General features: G+C 40.2%; 1 protein-coding gene across 3 annotated transcripts in view; it reads left to right on the top strand.

Annotated features, from left to right (window-relative positions):
• The first annotated feature begins 3,738 nt into the window (after positions 1-3,738).
• Positions 3,739-14,689, top strand: part of T48 (FU domain-containing protein T48) — a 170,877-nt gene continuing 159,926 nt past the window's right edge. Inside the window, exon 1 of one of the 3 annotated variants that reach the window (XM_072296244.1) lies at positions 3,739-4,196. In XM_072296244.1, the coding sequence (XP_072152345.1) occupies positions 4,109-4,196 (88 nt within the window). In that variant the 5' untranslated portion in view covers positions 3,739-4,108. The remainder of the gene's footprint in view (positions 4,197-14,689) is intronic. The other 2 variants (XM_072296243.1, XM_072296245.1) reach the window with 2 other exon arrangements.

Raw genomic sequence — 14,689 nt, 5'->3', positions numbered from 1 at the left:
AAATAAGTATATTTTTGGCGTTTTTCGACCCCTTTCGACAAGGAAGGGCCCGCCGCATGTAATAGTATGACGAAAAATTCGATTTTTCGCAGTTATACGCGATCCTACGGATTTTAATGAAGTCCAACAACTGATAACAGCAGTGAGTTGCGAGGATCCTACGCGCGATAGCAGCACTAGTACCTGCTCACGAATTTTTACATTGACTCTTACGGGAGTCCAGGGTCCTATAGAACTGGTCCCTGGTTTTTCGGTGAAACTCGTTTGCCGTATCTCGGCAGGGAGGGTCGTCTCTGATAACAGCCATCTTCTTTGTTTATTTACGGCCCTAAGAGCATCGCGTCAGCCTATTCGCTCGCGACCAATGAAAAACCGGAACAGAAATGGCCATACTCTGTCCAGGGACGAGTTCTATAGGACGCCGTTCTGTTGTGAGCGGGTGATTGCAGCGCATTCTCGCGTAGGATCCTAGTCAACTCAGAGGATCCTTCCCCCCGAACCTCGACTCATCCATCGCCCGCTCCAAAAGTGAGGTTAAGCCGGAGATTGAAAAATAACACATAAGGCGGCTGAATTCTTGAAAAATAAGTAAATTTTTGGCGTTTTTCGACCCCTTTCGACAAGGTTGGGCCTGCCGCATGATAGAGTACGGTGAAAAATTCGATTTTTCGCAGTTATACGCGATCCTACGGATTTTAATGAAGTCCAAGAACTGATAACAGCAGTGAGTTGCGAGGATCCTACGCGCGATAGCAGCACTAGTACCTGCTCACGAATTTTTACATTGACTCTTACGGGAGTCCAGGGTCCTATAGAACTGGTCCCTGCTCTGTCTATAAAGGTACTCCAGTATGGTGCGCCGTCGGTGTCAATATTACTTTTTCTCTCAAAAAAAGTTTTTCTTCAAATAAAAGTTTTTTTTCCCCCCATAAAAGTTTTTTTTCCCGCTTAAAAGTTATTTTACCCCAAGAAGTTTCTTTTCCCGCATAAAAGTTTTTTTCCCCCGCACAAAAGTTTTTTTTTATAAGTTACCTACAACACTGTTGCCATATCGTTTCTGAAAACCCGAATTAATTCCAACCATAGATCGAATCGGTATCGATAGGCGATAGGTCGACCGCAAGTTGTGTGAACATAACCTCAAAATCAAAATACATATTACATCTAGCATCTAACGGATAGCCACAAATATGGAACGTGATGTGTTCATTTACCTACCTAAACATTTTTATATTTGAGAATAAATAAAACCCGTAGATAGAAAAAAAATACGTTTGAGAGAAATTAATTAGTGCGATGTATAAATAAAGTGGCGCGAGAAAATAATTACGGAATTCGAAAAGTTCTCTGCTGTTACAAAAGTTGAAGACCTACAGAATCTTCTGTCCTCTTCACTGCTTGCTACTATTGCTGGTATCGCAAATCGGAGAGCAAAGGATATTGCAGCAAAAGAAGAAATTTTGCAAGGTAGGTATTCTTGCCTTTAGAATAGGTACAAAGGTTCAGAAAGTGTATCAGGAACACTGGTTTTATCTTAGAAGTTTTAACCTTTAAGGTGATTCGATGGACGCCATATTTTGTGTCAGAACGGCATGCGATATATCGCATCAATTGGTTCCATATTTTCAGCTACTCGTCATTTTTCTCCTATTTTGAGATCGCAATTTTGTTGTCAGGAGTCTAAAGCACTCACTTACCAATTTTAACAAAGAAATTCAACGTAATAAAGGCGTGGTTTTTTCAGAGAGGAAACATCGCATTCGATACTGATATCGAAACTGCACTCGAATGCGATATTTTCTCTCTGAAAAAACCACGCCTTTATTACGGTGAATTTCTTTGTTAAAATTGGTAAGTGAGTGCTTTAGACTCCTGACAACAAAATTGCGATCTCAAAATAGGAGAAAAATGACGAGTAGCTGAAAATATGGAACCAATTGATGCGATATATCGCATGCCGTTCTGACACAAAATATGGCGTCCATCGAATCACCTTAAAGGTTAAAACTTCTAAGATAAAACCAGTGTTCCTGATACACTTTCTGAACCTTTGTACCTATTCTAAAGGCAAGAATACCTACCTTGCAAAATTTCTTCTTTTGCTGCAATATCCTTTGCTCTCCGATTTGCGATACCAGCAATAGTAGCAAGCAGTGAAGAGGACAGAAGATTCTGTAGGTCTTCAACTTTTGTAACAGCAGAGAACTTTTCGAATTCCGTAATTATTTTCTCGCGCCACTTTATTTATACATCGCACTAATTAATTTCTCTCAAACGTATTTTTTTTCTATCTACGGGTTTTATTTATTCTCAAATATAAAAATGTTTAGGTAGGTAAATGAACACATCACGTTCCATATTTGTGGCTATCCGTTAGATGCTAGATGTAATATGTATTTTGATTTTGAGGTTATGTTCACACAACTTGCGGTCGACCTATCGCCTATCGATACCGATTCGATCTATGGTTGGAATTAATTCGGGTTTTCAGAAACGATATGGCAACAGTGTTGTAGGTAACTTATAAAAAAAAAACTTTTGTGCGGGGGAAAAAAACTTTTATGCGGGAAAAGAAACTTCTTGGGGTAAAATAACTTTTAAGCGGGAAAAAAAACTTTTATGGGGGGAAAAAAAACTTTTATTTGAAGAAAAACTTTGTTTGAGAGAAAAAGTAATATTGACACAGACGGCGCACCATACTCCAGACCTCGGTAGTCAAGGCCAGGGACCAGTTCTATAGGACCCTGGACTCCCGTAAGAGTCAATGTAAAAATTCGTGAGCAGGTACTAGTGCTGCTATCGCGCGTAGGATCCTCGCAACTCACTGCTGTTATCAGTTCTTGGACTTCATTAAAATCCGTAGGATCGCGTATAACTGCGAAAAATCGAATTTTTCACCGTACTATATCATGCGGCAGGCCCTGCCTCGTCGAAAGGGGTCGAAAAACGCCAAAAATTTACTTATTTTTCAAGAATTCAGCCGCCTTATGTGTTATTTTTCAATCTCCGGCTTAACCTCACTTTTGGAGCGGGCGATGGATTTGTCTCTGGGATGAGTCGAGGTTCGGGGGGAAGGATCCTCTGAGTTGACTAGGATCCTACGCGAGAATGCGCTGCAATCACCCGCTCACAACAGAACGGCGTCCTATAGAACTCGTCCCTGTCAAGGCGGATAAAGAATGGTGGTCGCATTTCGTACCCTCTGGACGTCACACGGTATAGACTCTATTAGTGCCACGTCACAGTCGGTATCGATTGTATCGAACTGGATCCAAACAATCAAACATAACCTTACTATTCAATATGAAACTAAAGAATTTCAGAGATAATTCGCTCAGTTTGAGAAAAAAGTTGTGTTAGAGACAGCTCTTTTAATCGCGGAACGTTCCCGCATTGTTAAGTTGACGGGATAAAGCAGTTTCAGAAAGGTGAAAATACCCACGAGGGCCACCATGATTTAGGCCACTCCTATGCCACTCCAGTTTCTTGGCTTTTGACAGTGAAATTCTGGGAGGGAGGTGTCAAGATGAGGTTATGTTTGATTGTTTGGATCCAGTTCGATACAATCGATACCGACTGTGACGTGGCACTAATAGCGTCTATCGGGTACATGGGCCGGGGGAGTCGGCTCAACCTCGAATTGCATGGCAAAAGCCGTACCCTCCTGACGTCACAGTGCTTCAAGATGGCAGCCAAAATCGAAATGCGACCACCATTCTTTATCCGCCTTGCTCGGTAGTCACAATCTGTTGGCCGTTCGAGTCCTGTGTCAGTGTCAGTAAAAAGGTCTTGGATTTACCCTCGCCCGTCCTCCGTGGGCCGTGGCTACTAGTCTCAACAGCCGATCAGCCGATGACCACCTTTAAACCTTTGCAATTGGCTCTTTTAATTTTACGATAAGGTCTCCTCCGGCAAAGTGCGTTGTTCTAGCGGATAAATAAGATCGGTCTAGTGTCCTTACATATAGTGCCGTGCCACATGTTCAAGAAAGGAATAAAATGTGTTGGGAGTTCACGGATGTTGTGTTTCCTATGTCACCTCGGTCTGAATTTGTTTACCCATGAGTTGTGATGTGAAGTTCTCAAACTAATAATGTGGATACAGAGAAATGGTAACCCACAGAAAAGTTCACCTGGTTTACCTCCTAGGAATATTGCTTTGGGATGTCGGAGTTTTCACAGCAACGAAAGAAGAAGGTATGTTGATGCCATCTCGATCACCTTTGTTTGTACTTTAGGTTGTCATCGAGTATAATCATAACTCTTTAAATATGTTTCAATCTTGATAATTTATCAAAAGCAACGAAGTGGTTACTTTTTGCTGCAGAAATTCTCAGATTCACTCTTCCATATCGATGATGACAAGAATCTTGCATTTTCCACTTGTTCTGCAGCTTTTTGCAAGGATTATGTACTCAGGACACCAAATTTCTGACTACGTAGCAGCACCAATATATTTAGTGGAGCAGTGGTGCTTTTACTTGCTGTTACTGTCATTTTTACGCCTCAGTCATTGCATTATTTGCCCAAGAACTCCTCCTGCTAAGTGTACCTATTCTCACTTGGAATCAAAGACACAAAGACGGAGGGCTAAAAGCAAAAAATGAAGCTTCTTTTCAACCACCTATACTATTGGCTAGAGGATTGGTGGCGAAATCGGGACAAGTTTGAAATTCAAATGTAGGGCAGGAACTAAATAAAATTGCGGAAACAAAGTATTCTAAGTTGATTTTTGCCCAAATTCACTTACCCACTCATGTCTCTTTAACTTTAGGTTAGCTTTGGTCCGTCGTCGACTGATTAATTTCATTTGGGAGTAACGGTGATCTAGACCTGTAACAGCCTGTTTGAACCTGCAGAACCACCATGAGCAGAAGAAAAACTAACTTTATCTGAGATTACTACCTGTTACCGAGCTAAAGTAGGTGTATTAAAATAGGACGTAGTCCCAACTTTCTTAATATATTCGTTTTAGGCATTTAAAATATGTTTCGAAGAAGAAATGTGGAAAAATCAAGAGGACAAGTTCAAATCAAATTTCCGTTTGCCGCCATGGATTCCTGCGCTCATTTACACACTCACACAAGCACCCAGCGCCAAACCAGGCTTCACTTTCTCCCCGTGCTTTTAGATACGAGCACTCCGTCTTTATGTCTTTGCTTGGAATGCATTTAGCAAAAAAACCAGCATGATAACAGTATTGTAAAAATGTTGCCTTTCATAATGGAGATGTTGCACGTGTGAGGAATTTGCGGTTTGACCTTTGATTCTCATGTATAAGTTTGCAAGAAACACGATGGTGCCACTGGTTTTTTCTGAAATCAACTCCCAAGCTCGAAAAAAGCTCTCAAGATGAGGCCAAAAGGGAGGGGATATCCCACCCTACCCTGAGAGTCCACGTCTACATCAAGACAAACTCTATGCAAAGATAGGGAGCAAATACATTAGCAGGGTGTTTTCATAACTCGGCCATAAATTAAGATATTGATCTGCGGTTTGCGCCAAAATTCTTTGTTTGGATGAATCGCAGAATCCGACCCCTAACCGCATTTCTCGCCGTCAGCTGATAAACCGTTAGTGGCTGGCAATCTGTTGCCAACCTTTGAATACCAATCTCCGAAACACGTAATGGCGCGAAATTTGGATGTATGGGACCAGGTTGGGATAGGTTAGGTTAGGTTAGGTTAGGTAAGGTACAAGTAGAGTCCCTTTATACTGAGAGTCAAGACAACACCCCTCATGGAGTCACAAACAGGAATAAAGATTACACAAATTGAACGTTTTTCGTAATCTTTGATCGGCTCATTCTTAAATTCCTTTCTCCGTTCCTTCTCTCATTCCGTTTGTTCCTTGTCGAACCCGAAATTCCTCGGTCCATTCCAGATTATAATCTTTGCAATTGGTGAAAATGTAATCTTTATTCCCGTTTGTGACACTGTGAAGGCCTAAAATCCGGTTGACCAATCAGAAATGGATTCGCATTGTCTTGACTCTCAGTATAAAGGGACTCTAGGTACAAGTATTTTCGGTTACAGTGTCATTTCATTTTCATAGGTTGGCAACGCGTCAAAAATTACACACAAAATGCAACAAAATGGCGGGGTGTCCGGATTCTGCAGTTTAGCCCTTTGTTTTTTATGTTCTTTTGAATGAGGTATCACAAGATACTTAGGGGTTGCTATTTGAAAAAAAGTGGGGGGGGACCAAAATTTTGACCCCCCCTAACCTAACCTAACCTAACCTAAAGATGGTCTCCTTTTTTTTTTTTTCACTGTTCCTTTATTAATTCATGCGCTTATCAATTATGTGACAAAAATTCATTTACATTATGAAAATGCAGAGGTAAAAATATAAATATTAGAAATAAAATCAACTTTAAAGAATAAAAAGATTGCAGAAGAGAGAGCCGGGAGCGTAAATTAGCATATCGTCAGCTCCCACTCCCGATTCCAAACAAATGGGCCTGTTGCACCAATTTTTTTTTTTTATTGCTTTAATCGAAAGAACTAAGGCTCCTGGTGTCGCAGGAATTTTCCCGGAGTTTTTTGATCACCGGAAACCCCCAAAAAATCAACTTAAAAACGCCTCAGAATTTGGATTTTCAAAACGGTCGTTTCGGGTCCGCCATTCTTGTGACGTGAAATGATATGACAGGCCTGGTTTCTTCATCACTTACAGTATATTTTCTTGTAAGGAAATGGCAGCCCCTTTTCAAATGGAAATATCGAGTCAATCGATAATTTTTTGATCTAAATGGAAATCAGAAATGGATTCATCGTACGTTTAAATGGTTAGAACCTTCATTAAGTAGATAAATAAGAACCGACAGGATAAACTCTATTTTTAAGGAAGACTGTAGTCAATGGGCGATTGTTTATGTCTGCTCAGTGATAAGAGACATGGACATTAGCTCAATATTTAGCCATTTTCATGAGATTTTACTTTTTTGTCACCATTTGAAGGTAAGTTTATTTTGTAAATCAATTGTTTAGTGCCTTAGGATCATGTTAAAAGCTGTAAAGGTATACTTTGTTACTTATTAATCCAGAACACACTCCGGCAGTCCAACGCTCAAACCTGGATGTAGCGAGTCAGTTGTTATTTCTTACTATTTCACCCTCTAATGCTTTACTGAAGACACCAAAATGATAGTATCAATCATTCATAATGAAAAAAACTTACCTTTGACAATACTGATGAGTTGAGGAGACCGGTATGTTTTAGCTGGAGGCAAGGAAAGTAGACGTAGGATCCTTCTTCGTTTACTTACCAGACTTTATCGATAAATTTTTCTGTATAATGTTACATTTAAAACACACAGGATTTTAAAATAACATAAGTTTATAAAACCTGGGAACATTCTGAACAGGGCCAGATTTACCTATGGTGCATCGGTTCAGCTGCACAGGGCGCCAGATTTTGAGGGGCGCCAAATTTTGGGTTTTTTTTCCAAAATCTGCAAAAAATTGAGAATTGCGTCGAAAGTTCAGATACTCTGATTGTTGATTGATTGTATAAAGGCAATGGAGACACACTATCTGACTATCTCGTAAGTTATTAACTAAACAACATTAACAATGTAAATATTGCATGTTATTACTCCATATCGACGGTGAAACTACCAAACCACGTATCTCGTTTGCAATTCCCATTACATACATTCAAGTGATGAAGAAACCAGGTCTGTCATATCATTTCAAGTCACAAGCTAGGCTTAACCAATCACAAGTATGGCGGTTGAAAAACGACCGTTATGAATGGGTCGGTCCCAAAAAAACTTTTTTTGAGTTCGAGAGGTCATTTCAAGTTTTTTTAGTAGCGCCATCGTTCTTTTCGTGAAATTTGCCATAAGAAGCAGGCATCAATTTGCAAATCCCTGCACCTTGCAACAGGCCCATTGGAATAGACAATGGATTTGAAAACTAAAGTACTGGACAGATAAATAAACTAGAAAGAAATTTAAGACGAGTCTAAAGCATTAGACACTAGAGATTTAACTTTAAGAATATCTTTTACAAATTTTTTGACTCTAGTCCACTCTATAAAGTTCTTCGTGGCCATTTGCCGGAAATTTTCGGCACATAGGTCCTCTCCCAAGTCGGCACAAAGTTCAAGTCTGAGTTTTAAGAATCGGTCGCATTCAAAGAATGTATGTCGAGCGTCGTCAATAACCTCCTTGGTGCAGAAAATGCAATCTGGGCTTTGGGCCAGCTTAAATCTGTAGAGATAGTGTCTAAGTAAAGTTCCCATGTCCTGTTAATAACTGGGTTAGAAAAAAGTCTGTTTCCATCTTGCTGTTGCGATGGAGCCACTCCTGAATGTTTGGGATTAACTTCTTAAACCAGACGTCTTTGGTTGGGGATGAGTGCCAAAGGTCACACCATTGATGCACAATATCCTGTTTCATTTCATCATAATTTTCAAGTTTTCCATATCTTCTCATCCTCTCCTCTATCATCAGATGAATTGGTGGAAATCCAGAGACGGCGTCTAAGCAGTTATTAGAGACCGTTCTGTAAGCTGAACATAGCCTTAATTCAATAGGGCGCAAAGTTTTTCAACAAGTTTAGTATTTCCCTATTATATATCATCAATATAAGCTTCGAAGGATTCAGACTTTCAGCGATTCCACCTTTTTCCATTTCACTCGAGAGGTTGCCAGATCATGCAATAAGTAAATGTGAATATTTTACATTGATTCGAATTGAGAAAATTGTTAAAAAAAACAACTTATCTGGCAACAATAGAGTCCGGGAGGGACGAGAGGCTGCCTTCCTGGGAAAACCCATGATATAGCTGGAAATGTCATTAGAACAATTGATTCCGTTTGAAACATCAATTGTATACTAAGGGAAAGCTATTTTAAAATATTAATTGTAAATGGACAAAGATGCTACAGAAAAGGAAAAAGGTAAGGGAAAGGAAATGAAATGTCGAGGATATGATTACTAATATGCAATCAGAGAGAATAAAACAAAAACATCAGAGAAATTTATATGCTATGAAAATATAAGAGAAAAACACGAGTGGGCTCATTGCAATTCGGAACTCGAACTATACTATCGTTGAGCAGTTTTTAGACACCGATAATCTTCTTCAGAGGTAAAGATGAACTTTTGCTACTTCAGCAAGTCAAATCCCGGAAGGAGATCCATGGACTGTCCACCCGATGGGATGACGTCCCAGTCAAATGCGTTTTTGAAGAAATGATCAATCCACATCATCGCTTCATCTCCACACATCTATTCATGTGCAAATGATGGCATGCTCCGGCAACAAGGTTCTGTGACAAAATCATTTTTGCCTCCAGAGTCTCCAAAATGTATACATCTTAGTAATCAAATATTCAATCACTGAGAAAAATAGCTCGCGGAGCGAGCCGAATGTCACTCGCGTAGCGAGTGATCGTGGGCCCAGGGGGCGCAGCCCCTTGGCTGGCCGTGAAAGACGCGCAAAGCGCGTCCAGAACGGCTAGTATAGTATATGGTCCCTTGTATATGGTATATGGTCTCCTTTGAGATAGAAACATTCCCAAAGTTTCATTTCCTCCCAAAGTTCTAGCTCAATTCGTTCAAAAGTTAGCAGGGATGGGACGGACTTATGTTTCCAAAGTTCCCAAGTTTCCCCAAAGTTTCATTTCCCTAGCTCAATTCGTTCAAAAGTTAGCAGGGATGGGACGGACTTTTGTTACACCCTGTGTAAATTTCTCTGATGTTTTTGTTTTATTCTCTCTGATTGTATAAGGAAGTATTTATATCCTCACTTCATTTCATTTCCCTTTCATTTTTTCCTTTTTTGTAGCATCAGTGTCCATTTACAATTGTTATTTTAAAGTAGCTTTCCCTAGAATACATGTGAGTGAAGCTTCAAACTGAATCAATTTGTTTTAATGATACTTCCGGCTAAATCATAGGTTTTCCCAGGTAGGCAGCCTCTCGTCCCTCTTGGACTCTATTGTTGCCATATAAGTTGGTTTTTCAGCACTTTTCTTAGTTCAAATCTATGTAAAATATTGACATTTATCGCACAATCTGGCGACCTCTCGAGTGAAATAGGAAAAGGTGGAATTGACTGAAAGGTAGAATACTTCAAAGTTGATATTGTTGATGGTTTTTTTTTTTTTTTTTTTTTTTTTTTAACCTATTTCAAATAGCCTATGGCTAATCCCACGCTTATTACCCCAACCCCAGGTGACCATTACCTGAGACCATCAAACTCAGATCACCTGGCGGGGAATCGAACCCGGGACCTCTTGGTCATAGGGTCAGGGCTACAACCACTACACCACAGGAGGCCGACATGATGATGATGATTATAGTCAGTGTGAAAAATGCTTAGAGGGTGAAGTGTTCATCATCTGATGGAATTTGTGAGATTTTTTTTTATGAATTTTGCATCCAGATTTTTGTCCAACTTTCACCAAGGTCGTCTCTTCCATCACCACCATAAAGCACTTCAACCCTGCATTAAAGGAGGAATGATAAACACATTTTCACCTTTGCCTTGGAATTCCTGCAATTTGAAGTCGTGAAACAAATGAAGTAGATTTACCATTGACATTTACCAGCTTTATTCTAAAGAGACTTTCACTCATGCGATATAAATAAATATATTTTCTTCTCTCATCTCAAATATGTAACCTAACCAAAGGAAAGAGAATCTCATCAAGGTGCTCTCATGCAAAAAATCATAACTTCGGTTCAAATTATCGTAAAGAGAAAAATAAAATGGGAAAGTGATCCAAATTGTGTTCGCTCTTAAGTAAAAATTGCAGGAATCACTTCGACCTAATTTTAAGGGGGGGGGGGGCGGTCGGACCCCCAAATACGTCAATTCAAATGGCATTAAATTTTCCCGGAGGCAAATCTTAGATTTGCCTCCACATTATCTCAGTAAGGTCAAAGTCAGTTCAACATTACGTTGGTAAGTCCCCAAATTTCGGGAAAAGTTAAAAAAAAAAAAATTTAAAGGGTCAAATTTAACCACCTTAAATTTCGTTTTTTTGAACTTTGCCCTCGATTGGGGACTTTAAAACGCAATGTTGAACTGATTTTGACCTTACTGAGATAATGTGGAGGCAAATCTAGGGGAAATTTGCTTTTTTCGGGGGAAGATTGAATGATCTTTGAATTGACGTATTCAGGGGTCCGAACCCCCCCCCCCCCCCTTACAATTAGTTCGAAGTGATTTCTGCAATTTTTACTTGAAAGCGAACACAATTTGGTAAATTTTCCCGTTTTATTTTTTTCTTTACGAGAATTTGAACCGGAGTTATGATTTTTTGAAAATAGGTCAAATTTGATCTTTGACCTATCATAACTCGGTCAAAAATTAAGATATTGATCTGCGGTTTACGCCAAAATTCTTAGTTTTTTATGCTCTTTCGAATGAGGTATTATAAGTAAGGATTGCTATTTGAAAAAAAAGTTGGGGCCCCCCTTTCCCCTGAGGGGGGATCAAAATTTTGACCCCCCCCCCCCAAATATGGTCCTCTTGGAGACAGGAACATTCCCAAAGTTTCATTTCCCTAGCTCAATTCGTTCAAAAGTTAGCAGGGGTGGGACGGACTTTTGTTACACCCTGTATGCAATGAAACTATAAAGAAAACACAAGTGGGCTCATAGCGATTCGGGACTCCACCTTAACCGTCGTTGAACAGTTTTCAGACCGCTGTGCCACCGATAATGTTCCTAAGAAGTTAGAACCCAACTTTTGGTTTGGCAACGTTAGGAAAAAAGTTACAGGGGTTGTAGGTGACTTTTGGATAACCCTGTATAAGGCTTGTTTCACGTAAACGCACGATTTCAGCGTAAAATCGGGTTTTTTGTGCAAAATTGATGTCTTAACCATGAAAGCAAAAGAACATAAGAAAATTGACCTTTGGTACCTTTTAAACTTAAAATTTAGATGTGAAGTACTCTATCAAAAGCCACCCTACATGAATAGAAAAAACTTCGTATATCCATTCGACCTACTTTTTCAGAAGAGATCAAACACTGTATACCTAATCACGAAGGGAAGCGTAGCCGAGAAAGGAATTTATTTTTTCTTTACGCTTTCGTGTCTCACAAAATGGGCCCAAGAAGGGTCTGTGTTCTAACCGACCCCTCCCCCCCCCCCCTCCACCAATGTTGCTTCGAGTGGATCTTCTTAGTTTTTTGCATTACTCACTTGATCTTGGAGGTGTAACAGAACTAGCGGATTGTTAAGTATCATTTTTTGATGAACCTCTCTCTAATCACATATTTTATTTGCATTTTAGTGCCGGAAATCATTGTAATTCCTAAAAATGTGCATCTCAACGTTGCACGGTAGTGCTAAAAATTCAACTGTAGTGAGGCACCGAGCATAATCAGATTCTTTCCAATTTAAAGCTGACGATCTCTATTTTTATTTGTTTTATCGTGCTGCTGAAAGCATCAAGATTCAGTTTACACCGCAATCACACGCTGAATGTGGGAGCCGAATGTGGCTTGAATGTGGAAGTCATCGGCCCGATGCCTGAATTTTGCGCGTGACGCGCAAAATTCAGAAACGATTCTCAGCAACCATCGGACCAATTTTGAATTTGTCTGAACTATTCGAGTAGATTTGATACACATCTGGATGAAAATAACTCGAATTTGCTAAATTTCAGCCGTTGGGCGATGACTGTTGACTTCCACATTCAGGTGCTAAATTCAGCGTCTGATTGCGGTATCACTGGAAGCAGATCCGTTTGCATGCTTTATCTTGGTTTTCTCACCCTGTGTGGTGAGAAAACCGCGCGCAGCTTGTTTCCGAGGCTTCTAGAGAGTCTCCGTTGAGAACTCAAAATCCCCAATTTCGCCATTTTTATCCTTACCAGGGACCAGTTCTATAGGACCCTGGACTCCCGTAAGAGTCAATGTAAAAATTCGTGAGCAGGTACTAGTGCTGCTATCGCGCGTAGGATCCTCGCAACTCACTGCTGTTATCAGTTGTTGGACTTCATTAAAATCCGTAGGATCGCGTATAACTGCGAAAAATCGAATTTTTCGTCATGCTAATCGATGCGACAGGCCCTACCATGGTGAAAGGGGTCGAAAAACGCCAAAAATATACTTATTTTTCAAGAATTCAGCCGCCTTATGTGTTATTTTTCAATCTCCGGCTTAACCTCACTTTTGGAGCGGGCGATGGATGAGTCGAGGTTCGGGGGGAAGGATCCTCTGAGTTGACTAGGATCCTACGCGAGAATGCGCTGCAATCACCCGCTCACAACAGAACGGCGTCCTATAGAACTCGTCCCTGTCCTTACTCAATTCGGTTCCGTAAGACGATTTGCTCGAGTGCGTATAATTGCGCCTAATTTCTGAACCACAACAGAGCCAACAAGCCATCATGTTTACCGAATTTCTCCTGCAACGTTGAGCATCAAAAGATTGTTTACGGACCTCAAAACTACACTGTTGCCAATACCGATATTATTCTCAAATTTATCACTCGGAACATTGCGGACTTCCGCACCTCCACATTTTGGCGGTAAATGTCATCCAAATACGAGTAGAAATGCGGAATATCAATATCAACTAGTAAAGTTTTCGCACCTTCAGACCCATACCCGTACCTTGATTCTGGCATTTGATTTCAATGCTAACCTGGAGACAGCTATTCTTCTATATAATCTTATTTTGCGTGGACCCTAGTCCCTACCTCTGTCCCTTGCTCCTTATTCTCCTTTTTGGGTAAATGAAGAGGACCTCATCCCGCAGGTTTCCCCGCGAGCTCATGAAATATATATAGTGGGATGGTACAATGAGCGAAAATATACAGGGTGATCCAAAAGTCCCTTCCACCCCCTCTAACTTTTTACCTAATTGAGGTAAAGATTTGAAACCTAGAGGATATTCCTAGGTCAAAGAGAGCTACTTTTTTGCCCCCCTAAAATTTTCAGGGGGGCCCCCAACTTTTAATTTTCAAATGGGAAGACCCCCTTTGTGATATCTCGTTCGAAAGAACATAAAAAAAGAAAACTTTTCGCGCAAACCCGAAGTCAATATCTCAAACCGTTGTTTCAAAATTGCGGCCGGTTAAAGTTCAAAATGGGCGAAAATTCACACCGATTATTTGTCGATGGATTTGCGCGAAAATCGGTATATGCGGGTATTTTGACACGAAAAAACGAATTTGAGATAGATTTTCAAAAAAACCAAAATTTCCAAAATGGCCGCCGGTTAATGTTTAAAATGGCCGAAAATGGTCATTTCGGTTTTTCCCGATGTATTTGCCTAAAACATGGAATTTGAGAGTATTTTGGCATAAGATAAACTAATTGGAAGTTAGATTTCTAAAAAAAAAAATCAAATTTTGGTCATTTCAAACTTTAACCGGCGGCCATTTTGGAAATTTCTGTTTTTTTGAAAATCTAACGTCAAATTCGTTTTTCTCGTGTCTAAATACCCCTACATACCGATTTTCGCGCAAATCCATCGACAAATAACCGGTGTGAATTTTCGGCCATTTTGAACTTTAACCGGCCGCCATTTTGAAACGGTTTGAGATATTGACTGCGGGTTTGCGCGAAAAGTTTTCATATTTTATGCTCTTTTGAACAAGCTATCACAAAGGGGGTCTTCCTATTTGAAAATTAAAAGTTGGGGGGCCGTTGCCCCCCTAAGGGGAGCTCCCCTGAAAATTTTAGGGGGGCCAAAAAGTAGCTCCCTTTGACC

This window comes from Bemisia tabaci, chromosome 2 (assembly GCF_918797505.1).
Source record: "Bemisia tabaci chromosome 2, PGI_BMITA_v3".
Classification (NCBI taxonomy): Eukaryota; Metazoa; Arthropoda; class Insecta; order Hemiptera; family Aleyrodidae; genus Bemisia; species Bemisia tabaci.
Note: the sequence above shows the minus strand (reverse complement) of the source record. Positions and strands in the feature narration are given on the sequence as shown.